This window comes from Choloepus didactylus, chromosome 11, assembly GCF_015220235.1.
Source record: "Choloepus didactylus isolate mChoDid1 chromosome 11, mChoDid1.pri, whole genome shotgun sequence".
In the NCBI taxonomy this organism is placed as follows: Eukaryota; Metazoa; Chordata; class Mammalia; order Pilosa; family Megalonychidae; genus Choloepus; species Choloepus didactylus.
The window spans coordinates 19,144,212-19,163,818 of record NC_051317.1 but is presented as its reverse complement, the minus strand read 5'-3'; the positions used below and the strand labels follow the sequence as shown (position 1 = coordinate 19,163,818).

The following is a 19,607-nucleotide window of genomic DNA, read 5'->3' as shown; positions in this document are numbered from 1 at the left end:
TGAAAAGTGACAAAATGCTTAAGCTGCATTGGTCCCCAGGTCAAAACTGCAGGTCTTTGCAGCTCCGGAATTTAGGAAATGGGGAAATTCTAAAGAGGGGTGAGACAGAGTTGCTGGTTGTACCCCAAATACACATTCCTCCCTTCTACTGAAGTGCCAGAACCCTCTGTGTTTACCTGAGCACACAGCCACCAGGAATAAAGACTACCATTCCCAGTCTCCTCACCTCCCCACCCACTCCCTTACAATTAAGTATGGGCAAATTCTGGCCAAAGGATGTAAGTGGAAAGTTCACCAACAACTTCTTGGAGGTGTCCTTAAAGGACAGGGGTGAGCCAGCCTTCTCCCCTTCTTCCTGCCTTCTAGCTAGAATGTACCAAATAGAAAGAGATCCAGCAGCAATCCTGGACCATGGGGCAACCTTGGAAATGGAAGCCACACATGGCAGAGCAACAAGAGAGAAGCCTTGCCCTGATGTTGAAGGAAAACATTCCATTCCAGGACAGAATTCTTGAAGGTGAAGGAAAATTTAAGCTTACTTTGGGGCTCTCTGTTATTTGACAAATGTATTTACAGCTAACTTAGTGAATAATAAGAAAAACAACAACTAATGCTTATTGAGCATCTGTGTTATGCACTATTATAAGTGGTTTATATCTACTAACTCAAGTAATCTTCACAACAACCTTGAGAAGGAGGTTACTATTTTTACTATTATCCCCACTTTACAGAGGAGGACACTGAGAAGCTATATACTTTTTCTAAGGTTCCCGGCCTAGTAAGTGACAGAGCAAGATCCCAGCCCTGGCAGGCTTAATCTAGATTCAGGGCTCCCAACCATTATGCTATATTGCCTCTTGACTCCAGAGGTCGCCATTCAACAAATATTAACAAGTGCCTGAGCCCTGGAAATTTAATGATGAGCCACATGGATGAGTTTCCTATCCTCACAGAGCTTTCAGTCTCAAAATAAGCAACATACCTGAGTATCTCACAGAATCCAAAAAGAAGCTTAACCACCAGGCCCCAGGGAGGACAAGAGGGAGGTACCACCAACTCAGGGTGCCTCTGCTCCAGCCACTCCGAATATCCACCTCTCAGTGCCAAATGACACATTCCCTGGACAGTGACCACAGCAGTTTGAGTCATATGCCTAACCCAGCAACCATCTACTACAAACAGGAGCAGACACCCAGTCACTGGGATCCAGCCCTAAGTGTCCACCTGTTCCCAAAGAAGGGCAATCACTGGAGACCACTCCCAGAACCATCTACCACAGCCACCCAGTAGTGAAAGGGCAGACCATAGGGAAGGAAAGAATTTTTCTAGGGTTGTGACTGCCTGTCAAGGGTGTCCAACCCTGATCCTTTAAGGATTGGTGGGGGATTGATTACTTCTAAACTGGGAATGAATTTGGATGGAAAGTGTGATTTGGGGGAGAAGCAGGGGAGCCTGGGGTGATAGAGGGTCAGGTCAGGAAGCCTGGATAAGAGGCCATGGTTTATGGGAAGGCTCAGGAATGACTATGGTTTGTTAATTTTTGGGGGGGTATGGTAGGAACAAGTTGGCAGAAATGTAGTTATTTTAGGTTGTTTTTCTTAATCCTTTGGTTATTGTTTGTTTATTTTCTTGGGATAGGGTAGGAACATGTTGGAAGCAATGTAGTTATTTTAGGTTATTTGTTTTTTCTTATTCCTTTGTTTTGGTTTTGTTTGAAATGTTCTTTTTTATTTTTTTATTTTTTCATAAAGTTAAAAAAAAATCAATACTTAATTTGTAAAATAAAATAAAAAAAAAAAAAAGAAGCCATGGTGTATGCATTGAGATTCATGAACAACTTGTGGTCTTTGACCATAATTACACTTGTGGGATTTTGCTAAGGTAATAATCCTAAAGAATGAAAAATATTTTATGTTCAAAGACATTTATTGCTACAGCACTTGGGAGTATTATGCAGCCATTTAAAGATGACACTTATGAAAACTACATACCAGGGAAGCTTATGATAAAGCATTCCTTAAAGAAACCAAATTATACACTACAAAATTGTACACAAATGATGGTTAAAACCATGTGCCCTCTCGCCCCAAAATACATAGAGGCTGGGAATATCAGTTTGGATCCAATCAGGAGAGAAAAACTACACAGTAATTTGAACAGAGAAAGTTTAATAGATTTATTAATAATAACAGGGGACCCTAGTAATGAGAAATTGGCTAGTAAGAAGAGAACTCTAAACAATACAGCAGGAGCAGATAACAGGAGCACAACTACCCCTAGGGATGAGATAGAGCAGCCAAGGAATCCACACACACACACACACACCAGACTCAGATCCAGCCCTTGAAGAGGGCATGTCTGTGGCTCACTGAATAGCAGAGAAGTCAGTGTGGTGCCTCGCCAATGGAACTTGCTAGAAATCCACCCTCTGGAAATTACCAGAAAACCACCTTCTAGGGTGCTAGGGAAAGCTGTTCAAGGGGAGGTGTCTCACTGGAAGCACCGCCCCACAAAACCACCCAAGGGGATTGCCAGGGGCAGTGGGGCTGACGAAGCTGTGTGCCCTGCAGGACCCTGGTGCCGAATGAAAATGCTGTCTTGAAAAATATCTCAGCGAGAAATATGTGTGTAAAATGTAGAGCTCTTTTCCCTACCAATCAGCTTTAGCACCACATCCTTCACTGCTTGTACAGAGACCATCTACTGTATGTGTCTGAGCTCCCCAGCTAGAAGATATTGTTTTAGGGCAAGGATTATATTTTACCCTCCTCCTATCGTCAACCCTGGACTGGGCACACACAATGTACTCAATAATTTACTTTTGAGTATATGAAGTCTGAGAGAGGAATCCTACTAAACTGTGCCTTTTTTCCAGTAAATTTGTTATTCTATACTTTTCTGCTGTAAAAGCAATAAATGCTTATTAGGGATAATGCAGAACAAAAGGAGAAAAAATATCAACCATATTCCCACTACCCAGAAATAATCACCATTACCATTTTGGAGTATTTTCTATACACAAATAGTTGTTTTTCATTTTTTGAATACAGATGTACATCCCATATGCAATTTTATATCCTACCTTTTTTACTTAACATTTTATAAAAAGCATTTCTCCAATTCTTTATTGAAGAGTTGATGCTGAATTATTATTTAGAGAAAATGTTTACATTGATGGTGAAACTACCTTAAATGCTGAGAACATCACAAATGACTGCAAATATCTCATTCTGAAGATGTTAGGTAGTTTACCACTTCCATTTGTGAAACGTTTAGTTTCTTTTTTATTTTTCCCTATTATAAAGAATTCCATAATGAACACCATTGTGCTGAAAATTTCCTCCTGTAGGCCTATTTCCTAAGACGACTGTCCCACATGTAAAATTTCTAGGTTTAAAGGGTTTAGGGCCACTGAGACAAATTTAAAATCACAGGGCATCTGCTTCTAAACATGGAAACTGGCAGCTTTCTCTCCTTTAACAGGACATAAACCAGAAGGTCCTTCAGTGCTACCCAGTATTCCCAAAATAGAAACATGTGCTCACCACACACACACACACACACACTCCGCCCACCCAAGAAAATGCTACCCAGCCCTAATATAACTGAATGACTCTGGGAGCATGCCTTCCGCCCTTAGGCCCTCATTTGTCCCCAAATTGCCCAGTCGGAGGCAGGGGGGTGGCCTAGACTAAAGGATCTCCCACGGCCTTTCCGGGTGTGTACACGGCCCTGGGTACGTGGCCCTGGTTAGCCCCAGTAGACCAAAAGGCTTAAAAAGCAATAGAAGCTGCACTTACAGAGCTACAGAGACGCCCCAAGACGCTACAAACCCGAGATTGGTCCCTTGCTCTCCCACCCCTAGTCTCTTCTCCATCTTCTACACAGCACCCACGCCCCACCCCCTTCCCCGCGACTTGGTCCACCCTCCAGATCTTATCCGGAGTTCCAATTCTTCCCAGCGGAGGGGTCAGCCAGGCCCCTAGGGTCTCTTCTCCTCCGCCCCTTCTCTCTCCGCGCTGCTCAAACCAGTCCCAGTCTCCACAGTCTGGGGTCTTCTCCACCCCAAGTATCCGACTACGCTGACCCTGCGGCTTGATCACTCTGTGCACGACCACCCATCATCTGCCCCCGCACCTCTTAACACGTGTTAACCTGAAATGTCCCCTCAGTCTTACCCGCCCCGACTAGCTCTCTGTCCTGTTTCACCAACCCCAACCCCTATAGGTTTGCGGAACCTCTGGGACTGTCCCTTTCGTTTTGCCCAGTCTGCCCCTCACGAAGGTAACTCTACCCCCCAAGTGTCCCTTCCCCTACGTCTGTCCCTCTGCGCACTCGCCCGCGTCTCTACTACTGTCCGCCCCCGAATGGGTCCCTCCGTTCCCGTAGTCTAACCCTCCATCCAGCCAGGACCCAGCTCACCATCCCTCACCGGGGTCGGAGAGTCTGCGGCCTCGTTCCCCTCCCTGGTCCTGGCAACTCGTCCCTCTTGCACTTTCTCTACTTTGAACCCATCCCAGCAGAGTCCAGGAAGTAGCCAGGCGCCAGGGACTGGCGGTGGAGGCGCCCAATGGGGTGTGCCAGCGGCGGCGGGAGCCCCGCCCAGAGGGCGAAGACGACCAATGGGAGCGCGGAGGCGGAACTTCCGCTGTCCCCCGAAGGGCGGGGGGCGACGGGGGGAGTGAACTGTTGTGGTGCGGAGCCTTGGGCGGGTGGCGGCCCGGTGGCCCAGGGGCTGCCGCTGGACTCCGGGCGCAGCCGAGGGGCTGCAGGGGTGGAGCAGGCTGGACGCCCCCTGGGGCCCGGGCGTCGCGGATTAGAGGCCGGGCCCCGCGCGGGGAGGCCGGACCACCCCGGGGGAGGTGCCCGGCACCGAGTTTGCCCCGCAGCCGAAAGAAGGCGGGAGCCGGCGGGGGTCCTTGAAACCCCCTGGCAGCCCGGGCCCGGAGTCCCCGGAGTGGCGGCTGCTTGTCGGGACGCCGTTCCGGACGCCCGGGCCGGAGAGTGACGGTTCCGGGCCCCCGGCAGGAGGCGCCGCCGGGTAACCCCCGGCGGAGCCCTGCGAGCGGCCGGAGTCGACCCCGGGGCCTGGAGCGGGGAAGAAGGGGTTTCCGGAGAGGTGGGGCAGGGCGCTGAGGGCGCCGGAGCGCGGCGGAGCGGAGCCGGGCCTCCCCAGTGCGGAGCAGGACAGCACCTCGTCTGGAGACGGACTCCGGGACCCTCGGGTGCGGGGGCCTCAGGGACCTGCCCCGAGGGTAGTGCGGCCGCGGAGTGGCCTACAGGGGACCCTCCCCCAGAGGGGCCGGCCCGGGGCGGGGAGATGAACGGCTTCAGCACGGAGGAGGACAGCCGCGAAGGGCCCCCCGCTGCCCCCGCCGCCGCCCCGGGCTACGGCCAGAGCTGCTGCCTCATCGAGGACGGCGAGCGCTGCGTCCGGCCCGCGGGCAACGCCTCCTTCAGCAAGAGGGTCCAGAAGAGCATCTCGCAGAAGAAACTCAAGCTGGACATCGACAAGAGCGTGAGTCAGTCCCCCGCCCCCGGTCTGGGCCCGCGCGCCGGGCCGCTGTCCGGTCACTGCCCGGGCTGCGGTCCGGACTCTCGGGGCCCTCCCCGCTGTGGGCCTTATCGCCCCTTTATCTGCAAAACCGGGGAGTTGGACTCGGGATTTTAAAGGCCGTTTTCATCGCTGACATTCCATAGCTGTGATTCTGCCCAAATCCGGGAGGCTGGGGGCGGGGAGTTTCGAGGACTCGTCCTGCCTGGAAAGGTCTGACAGTTTTCATCTTGTTTTACTGATTTAGATACTAGAGCAATGAGAGGCGGGTGGATTTTGTTTGCCCACCAAGGAGCAGGTATTGGGGAAGCGGTGATGATGGGACCAAGCTTTTCTCCAACTTCTCCCCCTTCTCGGAACCCTGTTATTCCTTAAGAAACGGAAAGGTGGCAGTTACTCCCTCTTTGCAGCGTCCTCGGTTTGTGCAGAGGGTCACGGAGCTCGCGGCTTTTCAGGCAACTGTTGGGAGATGATGTGGCAGAAAATCAGGCCAAGGCCAGGTCTTAGGAGATGGTGTTGCAGTTGATGTGACTGGAAGGGGGGAAAAAATCAATTTTCCTAGGAATAGCTCCTTTAGAAATACGAGGTTGGGGGAGGGGTGAAGATTTAAATTTGGATAGGCTTGCCCTCTGTTTTGTGTCTAATTATAGGTAACTTTTCCTGTGGTGATTTCACACACTTCTGGTTAACAGTTTTAGAGATGTGCCTATTGTCAACCAATTAAGAACTTTTTAGTTTGACATCTGTTGCTGCAATCCTTGAGTGGCTGCTTCGTGATTAAGAATTGGAAATGAGTTAAGTGGGTAGTTTAATATTTAGGTAGACAGGCTAAAAGCTTAAGTGGTTAACATCTATTCTTAAGGATCAAAATTTCTCCACAGTTGGGGGAATTCATAGAATATTCCATTGCTTCTTAAATCAAGAGAGCTCACTTTTCCACTTCTGATTTTACAAGTGAGGAAACTGAGGCCCAGAGATAGAAAGTGACAGTGCCCAAAGTCACCAAGCAAGTAAGAAGCTGGTTAATTTCTTAAATCCATTATCTGATTTACTGCCAAGCTCCCTGCATAAACCTTAATTAAGCCTTTAATAAATAAAAACTATTCCCTGTCCTTTCTCCCATGCTGGCTCTCCCACCCCCAATTTAAGTTAACAATTATAATACATTTGCTGTTCTTGAAGGGAGAGATGGTCTGGGTGATTTGATGGGTTTTGAACTACAAATCTATGAATGAATGAATACAGTTCATCTGAGAGCAAACAACTGGGGTCCCTGATTGGTCCATACATTGAAGTGAAGTGCTTAATTATACAACAGTAATGAATTCATGGGCTTGAAAACTGCCTACCTCCTGTGTGGGTTGTTGGGAGCCTTTACTTGACCAGCTTATAATATTTTCTAGTCCTTAAAAAAAAAAGAGAAATTTCCAATCCTTTTAAACATTTGATGCCTTCACATCTGAACAATTCTGTTGCTGTTACTGGGACCCCACTGGAAGACCTGTGTTGGGCTATGTTGATAATTTCACATGCACTGCCTTGGAAGAGAGATAGCCAAAGCCTCACACTAGCATTCCCAAAAGGTAACGCTTCTGAAGGAGGAAGTTTTCTAGATGGAATCACTCACAGTTTGTTTCAAGGTGTTGTAGAGTCATTATTTCTGAAAAGGATTTCATTTCATTTTCACAGGCATGGGCAGGAATTCAATTCTAAGTAACTGCTGTGTTATAGGAAACAGGAAAAAAAAAATACTAGCACCTTTTCTACCACCCTCTTCCACCCCTCAAAGGCCAGTGATCTCTGGAACATCCAGAAACCAGTATATACTTGAAAATGGTTAGGGAGAAATAATGCCTGTTTATTTTGTAAAAGGGTCTAGTAGAGAACCTTTTCAAATAACAGCACCAAAATCCAACTCAAACAGTTTAACTTATTTTATGTAGACATTGGCAGTGTTCTGTGATTTACTAGAAGATATAACATGCTTTCAAGCATTCCTCCAATTGACATATTTCTGCCCTTTTTTTTTTCCCGGAGAAAACTGAAAGTTGAGAATAGTTTAAGGAAAATGTCGGGGTATTAAAAGACATGTACCAGGGGTGAGGAGGCATGGATGACCTTGGACAGGTCATTTCCTTGCTCTACATGGTCTCAGTTTACTCTTCTAAAAAATGTGATTGAAGCCAGTGGGGTTGCACAGGTGATTTCTATGTTCTCTTCCAGCTAGGATCCTAGGATTCCACTATTCTAGTGTCCTGACCCAAAATCTCCCAAGCAGAGCTCTAGGAAATCACCTAATTCTGTCTGTTGTTCTCCTGCCAAGTTTGTCCCTCTGTGAACTTGAGGAGCAGCTTTATCTCTCAGAGTTTACCTGTGGGCCTAGCTAAAGTGGAGGACCAGCTTCATCCTCAGGGGAGGTGAAATCTGCCCAGGCAGTTTCTTCCCTGAAAAAAGCATGTCCAGTAATGTGTACATCAACTAGGTGGGATTCTTTGGGATAGAGGCACAGGCTGTGTCTGAAAGCCCTTTGACGGAGTCAATCTGGCAAATATATCCCAGTTTATAACCATATGTAAATAGTGGCTTTTACTGGTCTATGCGGCTTCTAGATGTAAGGGTTTTCTGTATGAAAAATCCTGAGTTAATAGATGCTGATTTCCAGTCAGCATACTTGTATCTTTAAGAATTTAAGTAATAAACACAGATTCAGAACTTGCTCCAGAACATTTGTGCAACATCTGTTTCAATGTCAACAATCCCAAATCATTCAGGCATTCGGTTTCTGTAAGGTTTTTTTTAGCCAGCCCTTGTACTTATATTCTTAAGTAAAAGCATATATTCTCACACCTTTGCTACTGTTGCCACCTTCACTTTATTATTATGTTCCCAGTTTGTATTTAAAAATCAGCAGTAGTATCAAGCTTCTTTTATGTGGTTCTACCTTGTGAGAATTTCTACATCTCTTTCCCTTTCCCTTTGTGGATCAGACATGAAGTTATGCAAGATTTTTAGGTTGATACATGTAAATAAAGTTTTTCAGAGAGTTGCCATCCTACAATAGTAGCTACTGTCAATGTAATGATAGGATGTTCCCTCTACCATTATCACAGTGTCCTCTTTCCTGCTTGCCTCCTCCTCAGGGCAATACTTTCCAGCCCATGTAAGTTCACCAGTCTTACAGGTCTTCTGAACATTTCTCTGCTGCAAAATCCTCAGAGAAATCTGGTCTGACAGGAAGTTCAAACTGCTCTCACACTGTGCACCCCCAAATCTCTCATCACTCTCCAACATGGGCAGTCACCCCACCTAACTGACCGGGTCCACCCTGGGCCTCCTCACTCACCCCTTCTGTGTGGACCCTCCTCACTCTCCCCTTCTGTCATCCTCATTTAAGTCTCCAAGTCTTGACTCTCCTTTCTATCTGGAATGCTCCCTGTCTGCCTGACAAATCCTCCCTTCCAATCAGGGACCTCCACCATGACCGTCTCGGCTGCAGGGATCTCTCCCTTTACTGACTCTGTGCCATGGATTGTCCTCACCATTCAGTGGGGGCTTGGTTGTAATACACTCCCCAGTGTGGTGTTAGCTTTCCCTTTGTGTGTTTCTTCTGCACCTCATTACTGGGCTCCTTGAAGTTATGGCCTGTATTTGTTCTTCCTTCTACCTCTCTGATGCCTTGCAAAGGGGAGATGCCCAGTAATTTGATAGACACTTGTTGGTGTTTTATGAAATGGACAACTCTGACTTTAATTTGCTTCCCATCAGGTAAGGCACCTGTATATCTGTGATTTCCACAAAAACTTCATCCAGAGTGTACGAAATAAAAGGAAGAGGAAGACAAGTGATGATGGTGGAGACTCTCCTGAGCACGACACTGATGTTCCTGAGGTAAAGGTCAAAAAATCAGCTTGAGAAAGCTGAAGAATGAATTCTGATCCGATCCTTACTTTTGGCCCCATCTGCTTATTGCACTAAGAAGTAATTTTAGTCTCTTTTTGTTTTGCTGTAGTTTATTTGAAAAGTGAGTTGTAGAATCTAGATATAGGATCTGAGTGTTGAAAGCTTAGCAATCAGCAGTCTGACTGCCCCATCGTTTTGCAGACAGGCGCTGAGACCTGAGATCACACATATAGTTTGGAGGCTCTAGTCCAGTGCCCTTTCCTATAGGCCACACTGCCTTTCTTCAAGGAGTCCCTGACAAGTGCTTAAGTACAACCATAATGTTAAATTTGTAAAAATTCTTTGTTTTTGCCTTTAAAGTTGGGGACTTGGTGTGTATGGTTTGGGGGGAGTCATTTCCTCTCTGTTTTCTCATTTGTAAAATGAAAAACTCAGTTCTGAGTTCATACCAGCTCTGTAAGTTTTTCTGTCACTCTCTGATTCTCTGACTCTTGGGCCAGGTATTGTTCCTAAGGATCCATTCATAATCAGTTATACTGGGGCAGGGTTTCTCATCCTCAGCACTACTGGCATTTAGGGCCAGATGATTTTTTGTCGTAGGGGGCTGTCCTGTGCATTGGTGTATTGTAAGACCTTTAGTAGCATCCCTGGCCTCTCCCCACTAAGTACCAGTCACACCACCCCCTAAGTCACAACAATCAAAAGGCATCTCCATACATTGCCAAATGTCCCTGGGGCCAAAATCATCCCCTGTTGAGAAGCAGTGCACTAGAGGATGAGACCGAGGCTTCGCAAATCAGAAGGCTGCCTTTCCTTCAAGGTGCTAGCATCTATTAAGTGAGTCTCCAGGAAAGAACATTGGATTTTCTTTCTATCTAAATTGTTTTCACTTAAGACTCAGCAAAAGAAAAACCATTTATAGTGTACATTGAATATTTGACTCATGAATATTTCATAAGGCAACCGCCTGTTAGCACTCAGAGTAAAAATGACTGTGTAGGAATAGAAAGAGTAGGCGGGCTTTTGTCTGGAGATGTGAAGGAAACCTTTGAATATAGGGCCCTTTCTCTCTGTCCCTCCCTGTGTCCCCTTTCTAGCATTGGTTTATAGTTTCTTTCTATTGCTTTTAACATTATTATTGTTATTTTATAAAGAAATGAATGTATTCAATTTTTGAATGCTTTTCTTACTCAGAGTTTTGAGGAATGTTTTGAAAAGAATGAAGGACCTTGGTCCCTCGTATTGATCATTCATTTTGTTTTTAAGTGCTCTCCACCTGTCTGAAGCAAGAACATCTCTTTTAGAGGCAGCTATAGGCAGTTCAACTTTCTGGGCCTTCAATATTTCATGACTATGCAGCTTTCTTTTCTTCCCATGCTAGCGAAAATAAAGGGGGCCCCCACCCCCACCCTTTTGTTACTCAGTCACCCGCAGAGGCTCTGACCTAACCTGCCAATTTGTACATTGACTACAGTAGCTTTTGAGCTTTCTCTGGAGGGTTGTCAAGGATTCAGATACCTAAAACCTAAGCTTAGGAAAAAACTATTTGAGAATAGCAGTTCTTCCAACTGTCCTTCATGCCCGTCTCTCCAGTCTGCTGCCAAGTTCTTCAGGACATCTCTCTTTGGCCCTTCCTCTTCATCCTTGGAATCCCCCTCTGCCATCATCAACCCCTTCAGAGTTCAACAGCTTCTTCTCATTTCTGAATCATTGCTATAGCATCTCCCTCTGGCTTCCCCATCAGTCTTCCCTACAAACCACCACCAGATTTATCTTCCTGAAATATCACTCTCTGCCACCTATGATGTTTCCTTCTGCTTTTCAAGACATGATACCATCCATTCTTGCTTTTTAAATCCATCTGGATTGCCTATGACCCCCTGGCCCAGCTATTCATCTCCTGCCTTTACCTGTGTTCACTGTCTTCTCCCTCAGGCCTGTCCCCACTCTTTCTTCACTGTCTTTCTAAACCCTGGCCCTCCCTAGCTTAAGCCTCATGTCCACCGCCAGCCTTCTGGGACCACCCCATAACAGCCAAAACTCTTATTCAGTGTTAGTTTTGTCCTCCCAGGGAATTACTAGTCCTCAAGGGACCGTTTCTAAGACTTCTTTTGTAGCCTTCCTCATCCCTACCCCTGCCTAGTCTAAGGCACACAGTGGGTTCTCAGCAAGTCCTGGCTGGCTCGCTGATGGATAATGTGTTTATTCTCTTCTCTCTAGGTCGATCTGTTCCAGCTACAGGTGAACACTCTACGACGTTATAAAAGACACTACAAGCTGCAGACCAGACCAGGCTTCAATAAGGCCCAGTTAGCAGAAGTAGGTAGACAAAATTTCCCTCCCAAAAGAAAGAGCCAACATTGTGCTTCTGATGGTGACTCTGATTCTCCCCTACTGCTGGCTCTGTTAATCACAATCCCCTCCATAACTCTGGAAGCAACTCCCTCTTCTGCATGATTTAATTTATAGCATTAGTCCTGGAAAGGCCCCATTTCCAGAAAAGAAACCATGGCACAGAGTGAGGAGAGGACTTCCATAAAATCAAGCAGTAAGTTGGTAACAGAATAGGGCCTGAAATCTTAGACTTTGGATTCTGAGTCCTGAGGTTTCTTTTGTTTGTTCATTTGTTTGAATTTTGTTTTGTAAGATTCTTTGTAAGTGTGTTCCCTTTTTATACATCAAGTGTGCAGTGTCCTGCAGGAGCTATTTTTCTTTCTTTCTTTTTTTTTTTTTTCCCTTGATTTATTCTATGCCTTGGTAAAGGAAGTATTTGTTAGAATGACTGGAGACCAAGAAAGTTTTTTCCTACCCTGAGGTGAGGGAGGGGTGGGGGAACAAGATGTTCCATTGGTCAATTTTTTTCACATACTAACTTGATACTTCAGCCCTCTTGGCATTTTTTGGGTACCCTCTCATCCCTCTCTTCTTAATGTGTTTTTCTAACTGTCATTGTAGAAAATTTGAAAAGTGGAGAAAAGAAAAATACTACAACCCTACCACCTAGAGATAACCACTCTATTTCTAGTTCTTGTTCTCCCTTTTATCTGTGCAGTCACCTCTTTTCATTCAGAGATTTCCTTAAGGCTCATATTCCAGTGGTTTTTGGTCTTTCCTGTGGAGGTTCCTCACTGATCTATCATTTTTTTCTTAAACCTCTCTTTCACCAGTGTTCAGATAAAACAGGAGCACACAAGCCTCCCCTGCTTTAAGATAACTTTGCCCATTTGCCAGTATTCACCCTTGGTGGAAGGGTTAAGATGAGGTGAGGCCAGAGAGACCTGTATTCTCAGGACTTGTGAAATAAAGTATCCAGAATATATAATAAATGATGAGTTTGCCTTCCGATCTAATGTGTTTCACAAGAGGTAGTTGTGTAACATTTAGAGGTATTCTTGGGTTCAGACACTTGTTCTGTACAATTGGCTGTTCATTTGACACAAAAAGATGTGTTTCTACTCAGTTCCAGGGCCTGAAAGTTGTGGTAGCCGCTTGCCAACCAGAACAGACCCAATCTATTCCTCCGTGGGGATAACCATAAAGTCATGCCTGATAGAACTGCACTTTGGGAGTGTTGTGGGTTAAGTTGCCTCTTTGGAAGCCCAAAAACCAAACTTCCTGAACCACTGGGAGAGAAGGGTATTCCAGGTTCTCAGCAAACTTTTGCAATGCTTCCTGCTCATTTGCTGGGGCCTAGCTATAGTTGGGAAAGTACTATTAACACAGTCTGTGGTCCTGATTTGTGCATGGTTTAAGGAACCCTGTTTCCCCCGTCCCCTCCTCCCTCCACATAGACTGTCAGCCGACACTTCAGGAACATACCTGTGAATGAGAAAGAGACCCTCGCCTACTTCATCTACATGGTGAAGAGTAACAAGAGTAGACTGGACCAGAAGTCGGAGGGCAGCAAGCAGCTTGAGTAAGGAGAAGCGTGTCTTAAAAGAATGAAGTATAATGCTTAAGACACAGGTGATATCTGCTACATTTAAGCCCATGAAGACTGTTAAATTTTATTGTAAATAAAAAAGTTTGATGAATACTGTAAATCTTTTCGGTCAGGAGGGTTATATTCTCATGATTTAGCATGTGTATAGAAAGACTTTCTCTTTTAAGGCAACTGCTAGACTAAAACATAATATCATAAAAAGAATGAGAGAAAAACTATATATCATAGCATTCAACAAAGCATTAAGCCAATTCTTCTGGAAATGTGGGGTAAAAAAACATGTTGGTAATCACCTTGTAAGCTGTAGCCCTGGCATAGTGGCAAGGTGCATTTGAAGGTGGAAGTGCATGTGCAGACCCAAGTCTGAACTTGCACGCAGCCCACTGCATCTTAGATGTCCCAGTTTGTTGCAAACCTTGTAGTTCTATCAGCAAATCAGTTTGACACTGTACCCCCTCACTTGCCCTGTGCCTCGCACATGAGAGGCCCCCTGCCAGTATTTGTTGGCTAACCAAGCAGTCACTGACAGTGCCAGCCTCATAACAGATGCTTTGCACCTCTAGTTACTGACACCTCTGTCATTTCTGTTATTTGCCATTTAACTTCCTGAGGATGAGGGAAATCCTAATGTACCAACAGGGAAGTTACAGATCAAATGAGGATTTCAGGGCAGTTGCATGTGCAAAGTATTTGTCAGGATTCCAGAAATACTGCTATAAAGACCCTCACAGGAGACATGGTCCTTTGCATGCCCTTCTGCACCTCACTCTGTGGGGTGAAGTTGTGTATTATGACATCAGTCACTCTCCTGGGAAATAAATGCTTTGACAAACAGAGCTGTTTAGTGGTTTGGGACTGCTGTTTTCAGAATTATTAATCCTTAGTTCACAATCCCCAAGGAAGCTGCCAAGGACCATGTGGCTTCTGTTCAGGATCAGTCGCTCTGGGATAGGAAGTCCGGATGGCCTTGTCTCCCTGGGCTCTGGGATCAGCAGCACATCATGGTTTTGAGCAACAAAGCTCAGTGCCGTCTGATGCTTATCTTTGTGATGAACTTGGCTCCCCCCTAGGGAGAAAGATTGCTAAAATTATTTTTTAAAAAACTATTAATCATTGCTTAATTTTTTTTATGTTCAAAAAGTCAGATTCCCCTGTCTAATTATAACAGAACCAAAGTATCCTATAAAAACAGCTTTATATCCAAAAGTATGCTTTTGAAAAATTCTCTGATCAGGGTGTAGGGAGGGCAGAGGGTGTGGGTAATGGGTGAGAGGAAAAAAAAAGGAATTTGGATTCTAATTTCTGACCGTCTTGACATATATTATGGTCAAGAGTGTCATTTTCCTACTCAGTTTCAATTCCGCATTCTTTCTTAAGCCTTAAATAATAAAAGGAACAGTGGGCAGCCTGGCCTGGCAGGAAGTGTTATTGTCTTGTAGGTGACTTAATCTGAGCACCAGCACAGAGAAATCAAACATAAAATCCCAGCTGAGCAAAGTGGCAGCGCTTCTGTGGATCTCAGTTCCACGGAGCAGAGCACAGGCCCTCTGTGGAACGGGCACAGGGCCACCACACTAGCGCAAAGCTGGTGAGTTCCATTGCCAACGCTTTCCCCAGTGTTCAAAATGCATGTTTAGCGGATTGCAGCTTGTTTAAATATGTATAAATGAATGTATATAAAATATACTCTAGACTATGAGGGGAGGGGGTTTTATTTTGATACACACGCCCTGGCCGTGGAGGGCTGGTCAAGGTGCTCTCTGAGCATTTCAACCATTTGGATTCAGTGTGTATTTAGAGATCGTTTCACTACTTATAGCTGAAGGATATTGATGCAGGCATCAAGAAGGTGAAAGATACGTGGCTTACTTGGGCTTTTTCCTGACAGACTGACTGAAAAAGCTTTGAAGTCTTCAAACCCCAAACCCACTTTGTCAGGACAGAGTGTTTTCTTATCAGCAGCTGGAGTTTGGGGCAGATTGGCCCTGGAGGTTAAGACATCAATGACCTGCTCTCTGGAAAAGTCCTTATCTTTTCATGGAATAAAGTGTATCTTTCTAATATTTAAACCAAAATTGTCAGGCATGTCGGACATGTCACTGTTTCTTTAACAGCAAATCTATTTTCCCAGTTGAGACAGCAGTACATTTCTTTACAAGATGAAGTGGTGTTTGGATCCATCTGTTCAGCTGTATCTGTAAGAGTGGTTTATGTTCCACAGTGAAAGCTGGGGAAACTTCTCACCTTCAGCCAGATGACAGGTGTGCTTGAGTCCCATGCCGGCTTACCTGTAAAGGAAGGTGCTTTGGGAAAGTGGAAGTTGTGGGTATCTTTTCATCCTTTGAAAATGGGTCAGGTAAGAGAAAAGACAAAGCTATCTGAACTTAGGTTTTTCTTGTATGTAGAAATCTGTTCTCTCATGAAACCACTAAACCACTTGCCTTAGCCTCTCCTGCAGTTTCTGATGGCTTGCTCTCTCGACAAGAGACTTCCACCTGTGAGAAATGGCCAGGCCCTTCAAAACAACAGAGTCTGGCTCAGGACGCAGTGGGGTTCTGGGAAAGCAGTGTTCATCTCCACTACCTGTGTTTTATAAACTTGTCAAGGACTCCGCTGCTTCACTCCACCTGTACCATTGCAGCATTGCCTTCTCTCCTCTTGGTGCTCCTGGGCAAAACTGGAATTTGAAGTCTAGAACTGGCATTGTTATCTCCTTAAAGAGTACAGTTCCTTCCTCAACTCTGGCCTGTCATGGTTGTTTCATATGCCCTGAAGATTGTCACATGGAAATGTCAATATCCTGCTATTCGTTTTAAGGTTTTTTAAAAACAGTCAGTCTTCTCATTTCAAAGAACAGACTCTTAGTTGGCAGAAGCATGTGAAAAAGATCATAGCTGAATCTCATGAAAGATTGAAAACCAAAGTATTCAAGACAGTGTTGTAAAATGAAGAGGAATTTCATTTATGTATTTCAGCCACCAAGTTGTGAGATTTTCCTGTCGTTGCTAAATATTCATTGCTAGCCTTTCAGAGAACAATTAATAATTGTTTGCAGTTGTGAATGTTGTGTCTAACCTTGGCATTTCAGCTTTTTACTTTGTGGGAACTTTTTTGTTACTATCCTACAGAGCAACTGCCTATCGGAAAGGAGAAGATTGGAGAGGGAACTTACTCTGAGCCCTTGCCTATTGAAATAGGCTGCTGTGGGTATGGATCCCAGAGTGGTTGCTTCATGGAAATTGTCTGAAGGCTCAGTCATTACAATGACAAGATCCAAAAGTTGGGAAAGGGCTTTTAAGTCACCCAGTCCAGTCTCATAGGTGCTTATGTTCTGCCTACAGCCATTGCACCAAGGGGTAGAGTGGTCTGGACTTAAACACCTCTGGGGACAGAAAACTCTCTACCTCCTAGGGAAGCCTATTCTATCTTTGTAAACCTTTGGCTTTTCTGTGTTCTCTGTAATTTCCATCTTAGTCTCTGTCCTCTGAGCTCACATGGAATGAGTTGTTCATCTTAGCCGATGACTTAATTGCTGGCACTGTCTCAGGGCACAGCACTTGTCTTTTGGGAAGGAGCAGCTGGAAAATAGACACACTTTGGTGTCCTGATCCTACCCTCTGAGTACTGGTCCATTTAGTTCCTTGTTGGAGAATATTGAGGCATCCCCATAAGTCTGCTCACTTGTTCTTGCTGAAGCTAGTGGACTGGAACTGGGGGTAGGAAATGCTATCAGCCTGTTAAAAATAACCTAAAACATATGAGGAGTTAATTCTATGCTTGATCCACAAAAACTGATGCTCACAACGTCACTTAGGGAAAACTTCGTCTAGAAGATTTTAAAACATTATCAATGCTCTGTGGAATTTAAATTTCCATGGTCACCAAGAGCTTGTACCTTCATATTCCTGCAAGTACTTCATGTACTGTTTTCAATGAGAAAACAAAAGCTTAGGTACTGAGGGCTGGAGGTGGGGGGTGGGGGACACCACATCTCAATCTCAGAGAATTGTGGTGATTTCAAGCTGGAAAATCCTTTGGAATGCTGTGGTCCAATCCTCCATTTTTAGAAAGGGAAAACTAAAATTCAAAACAACTTGCCTTGAAGTCACATGGCAGTATCAGGACTAACCTATAGTTTTCCCAACTTATCCAACACTCTTCTCAGTTTCTAACTTGCTGGATGATTCTTTAATCCAGTCTAAAGTAAACTGACCTCAGATTCTTGAGACCTTGCAACTCAGCAGTTTCCCAAGGCCACCTGGCTCTCAGAGATTGTGAAGTGACTTGCAGAACTCAAGGTTGAGGGGAATGATTAGGAAATTGCCAACTCCCAACTGCCAACTGAGTTTTGTAGAATGAGTGGTAGGGGAGAACAGATCCAGCCTATAAATTAGGGTTCAAAAACTTTGGTGGGATATGCAATATCCCAGAATCTAAATTCTCATGAAATGGGGTTGGTCTGTGATTCTTGGTCATATTTCTGCCTTTCAGGCAGTCCTTTGAGGTTGTGCGATTCGAATGGCACTGGCTTGGACAGGCAGCTGTGGGGCCCTGTGATTTGCAGCCTCCAGTCACTGTTCCTAAGTGAGGCAGTCAAATTGAAGGCTCAAGATGATGCCTTCGGAAGCATGGTGCTTTTGGGATGCCTTTTATATTCCCTTTCACTTGATTACAGACTATTTCCAAGTTTATGGTTGGGAAGAGTAAAGTTGATCCGATGTTTTGAGGTAGAGTCCAGCCTGGGGCAAGACGGAACCCATTCTTAAGGTAGAGGATGTCTACAATCCCTTGTTGAGGTTGCATCTTTAAACACAAACCCTTCAGTTTTCATTTAATGAATATATCTTCGCCAATGACATAGGGTTGTACAGAATCCCTTGTTTTACATTCGTATTGTCCATTTATGCCCATCAGAATGTGTTTTGGGGTGTGGTTATTTTGTTTTTCTTTTCATTTTTAACGGCCTTATCGAAAAGCAAGTGCCCTTCCATTCCAGGCCTCCTCATATTGTACTTGTTCCCTGGCAAATTTGGAGGATCATTTGTATTTTAATTTTGTACTCTATGGCTCTGTACTGTTGAAAGACTCTCAATTTTGTGGGGTCTCTTAGTATGTATGTGACTTTTCATATTGTAATATTACACAGATGGGACGGCCTGACTCACACTCTTAATAAACAATCTGAATGAATAACAAGAGACACACTCTGTTGTTTCCTTTGAATGTCTGCACAGAATTCCAATGCTTTCACTTCCACACTGGACCCTTGACTACTTAATACAGTGATTGCTGACGGCAGTCTTTCCTTCCAGCTCAAGCACTAGGACCTACACTCCCTCCAGTCCCAGCGCACACCGAGGGAGTTTAGAATCACAGAAGGTTTGGCCCATCTTCTAGTCCTGCTCTCCCACTCACTCTCTGTGGGAAGAGACCCCCCGGAGGCTGACAAACTGAGTCTGGGGCCCAATGGCTATGTAGCGTACCGGATACCCTGGGCGAAGAATTTCCTTCTGTGGGTCTGTAAAGTGAGAGGTACCTGGCTGAGGATTGCAAACTGAAATGCCTGCAGGGGGTAGGCTGCAAACTGGAAAACTCGGGTCCCTTCTAAGGACAGCCACTCCTCAGTTCCAGCTTGTTCCCATGTGGTATGCCAGCCCTGTGCAGCCAGGTCTTGTGATTTGCCAAGAAGAGCTGAAATCCTAACCTTTATTTAAACATCCCAATGTTTAAATGCCTCAAAAAGTACTTTTAACAGTGTATAGGCTGGCATTTTCTACCTAGAGTAGAGCCTTGCATGTTTGAAGAGTGCTCCATTATCTGAGAACTTGTTAGAAATGCAGAATCTCCATCCCCCTCATGTAGTCCCCACCTACTCAATCAGAATCTGCGTTTTAACAAGGTCCCCAGGCAAAGCCATGTGCATATTAGAGTTTGAGGAGCTTGGATTATCTGAATTTTATTGATTGAGGTCCCCAAGACCCAGGGGATGAAGCAAGCCCCTTACCCAGCCTCACCCTGCAAGAAAGGAGCAGAGGCAAGCTTCAGACTCTGTCTTCCATTTCAAGCCAGTCAGTAGTGCCACTTGGCCACATCTCTTCAGCAGAAAGAAAGGGAAGAAATGCAATGACTATTTTATAATTAGTAATACATGCTAACTCTAAAATGTTAAACAGCACAGAAGTTTAAAAAGTGCAGATCTTCCCACCACCA

The 19,607-nt window shown here is 45.1% G+C and overlaps 1 protein-coding gene across 1 annotated transcript; it reads left to right on the top strand.

Moving 5' to 3' along the window:
- Positions 1 to 4,679: 4,679 nt before the first annotated feature.
- SAP30L (SAP30 like) lies at positions 4,680 to 18,595 on the top strand. The gene is made up of 4 exons (XM_037799276.1): positions 4,680 to 5,518; positions 9,320 to 9,442; positions 11,675 to 11,773; positions 13,246 to 18,595. Exons 1-4 carry the CDS (start codon positions 5,321 to 5,323, stop codon positions 13,372 to 13,374), a joined length of 549 nt encoding a protein of 182 aa, XP_037655204.1. The 5' UTR covers positions 4,680 to 5,320; the 3' UTR covers positions 13,375 to 18,595.
- Positions 18,596 to 19,607: the final 1,012 nt, after the last annotated feature.

Bases quoted from the DNA above. Each gene is read 5' to 3' on its own strand.
- SAP30L (XM_037799276.1), top strand. From the start codon at position 5,321: ATGAACGGCTTCAGCACGGAGGAGGACAGCCGCGAAGGGCCCCCCGCT. The intron at 9,443-11,674 runs GTAAAGGTCAAA...TCTTCTCTCTAG, and splicing joins ACGACACTGATGTTCCTGAG to GTCGATCTGTTCCAGCTACA. The intron at 11,774-13,245 runs GTAGGTAGACAA...CCCTCCACATAG, and splicing joins ATAAGGCCCAGTTAGCAGAA to ACTGTCAGCCGACACTTCAG.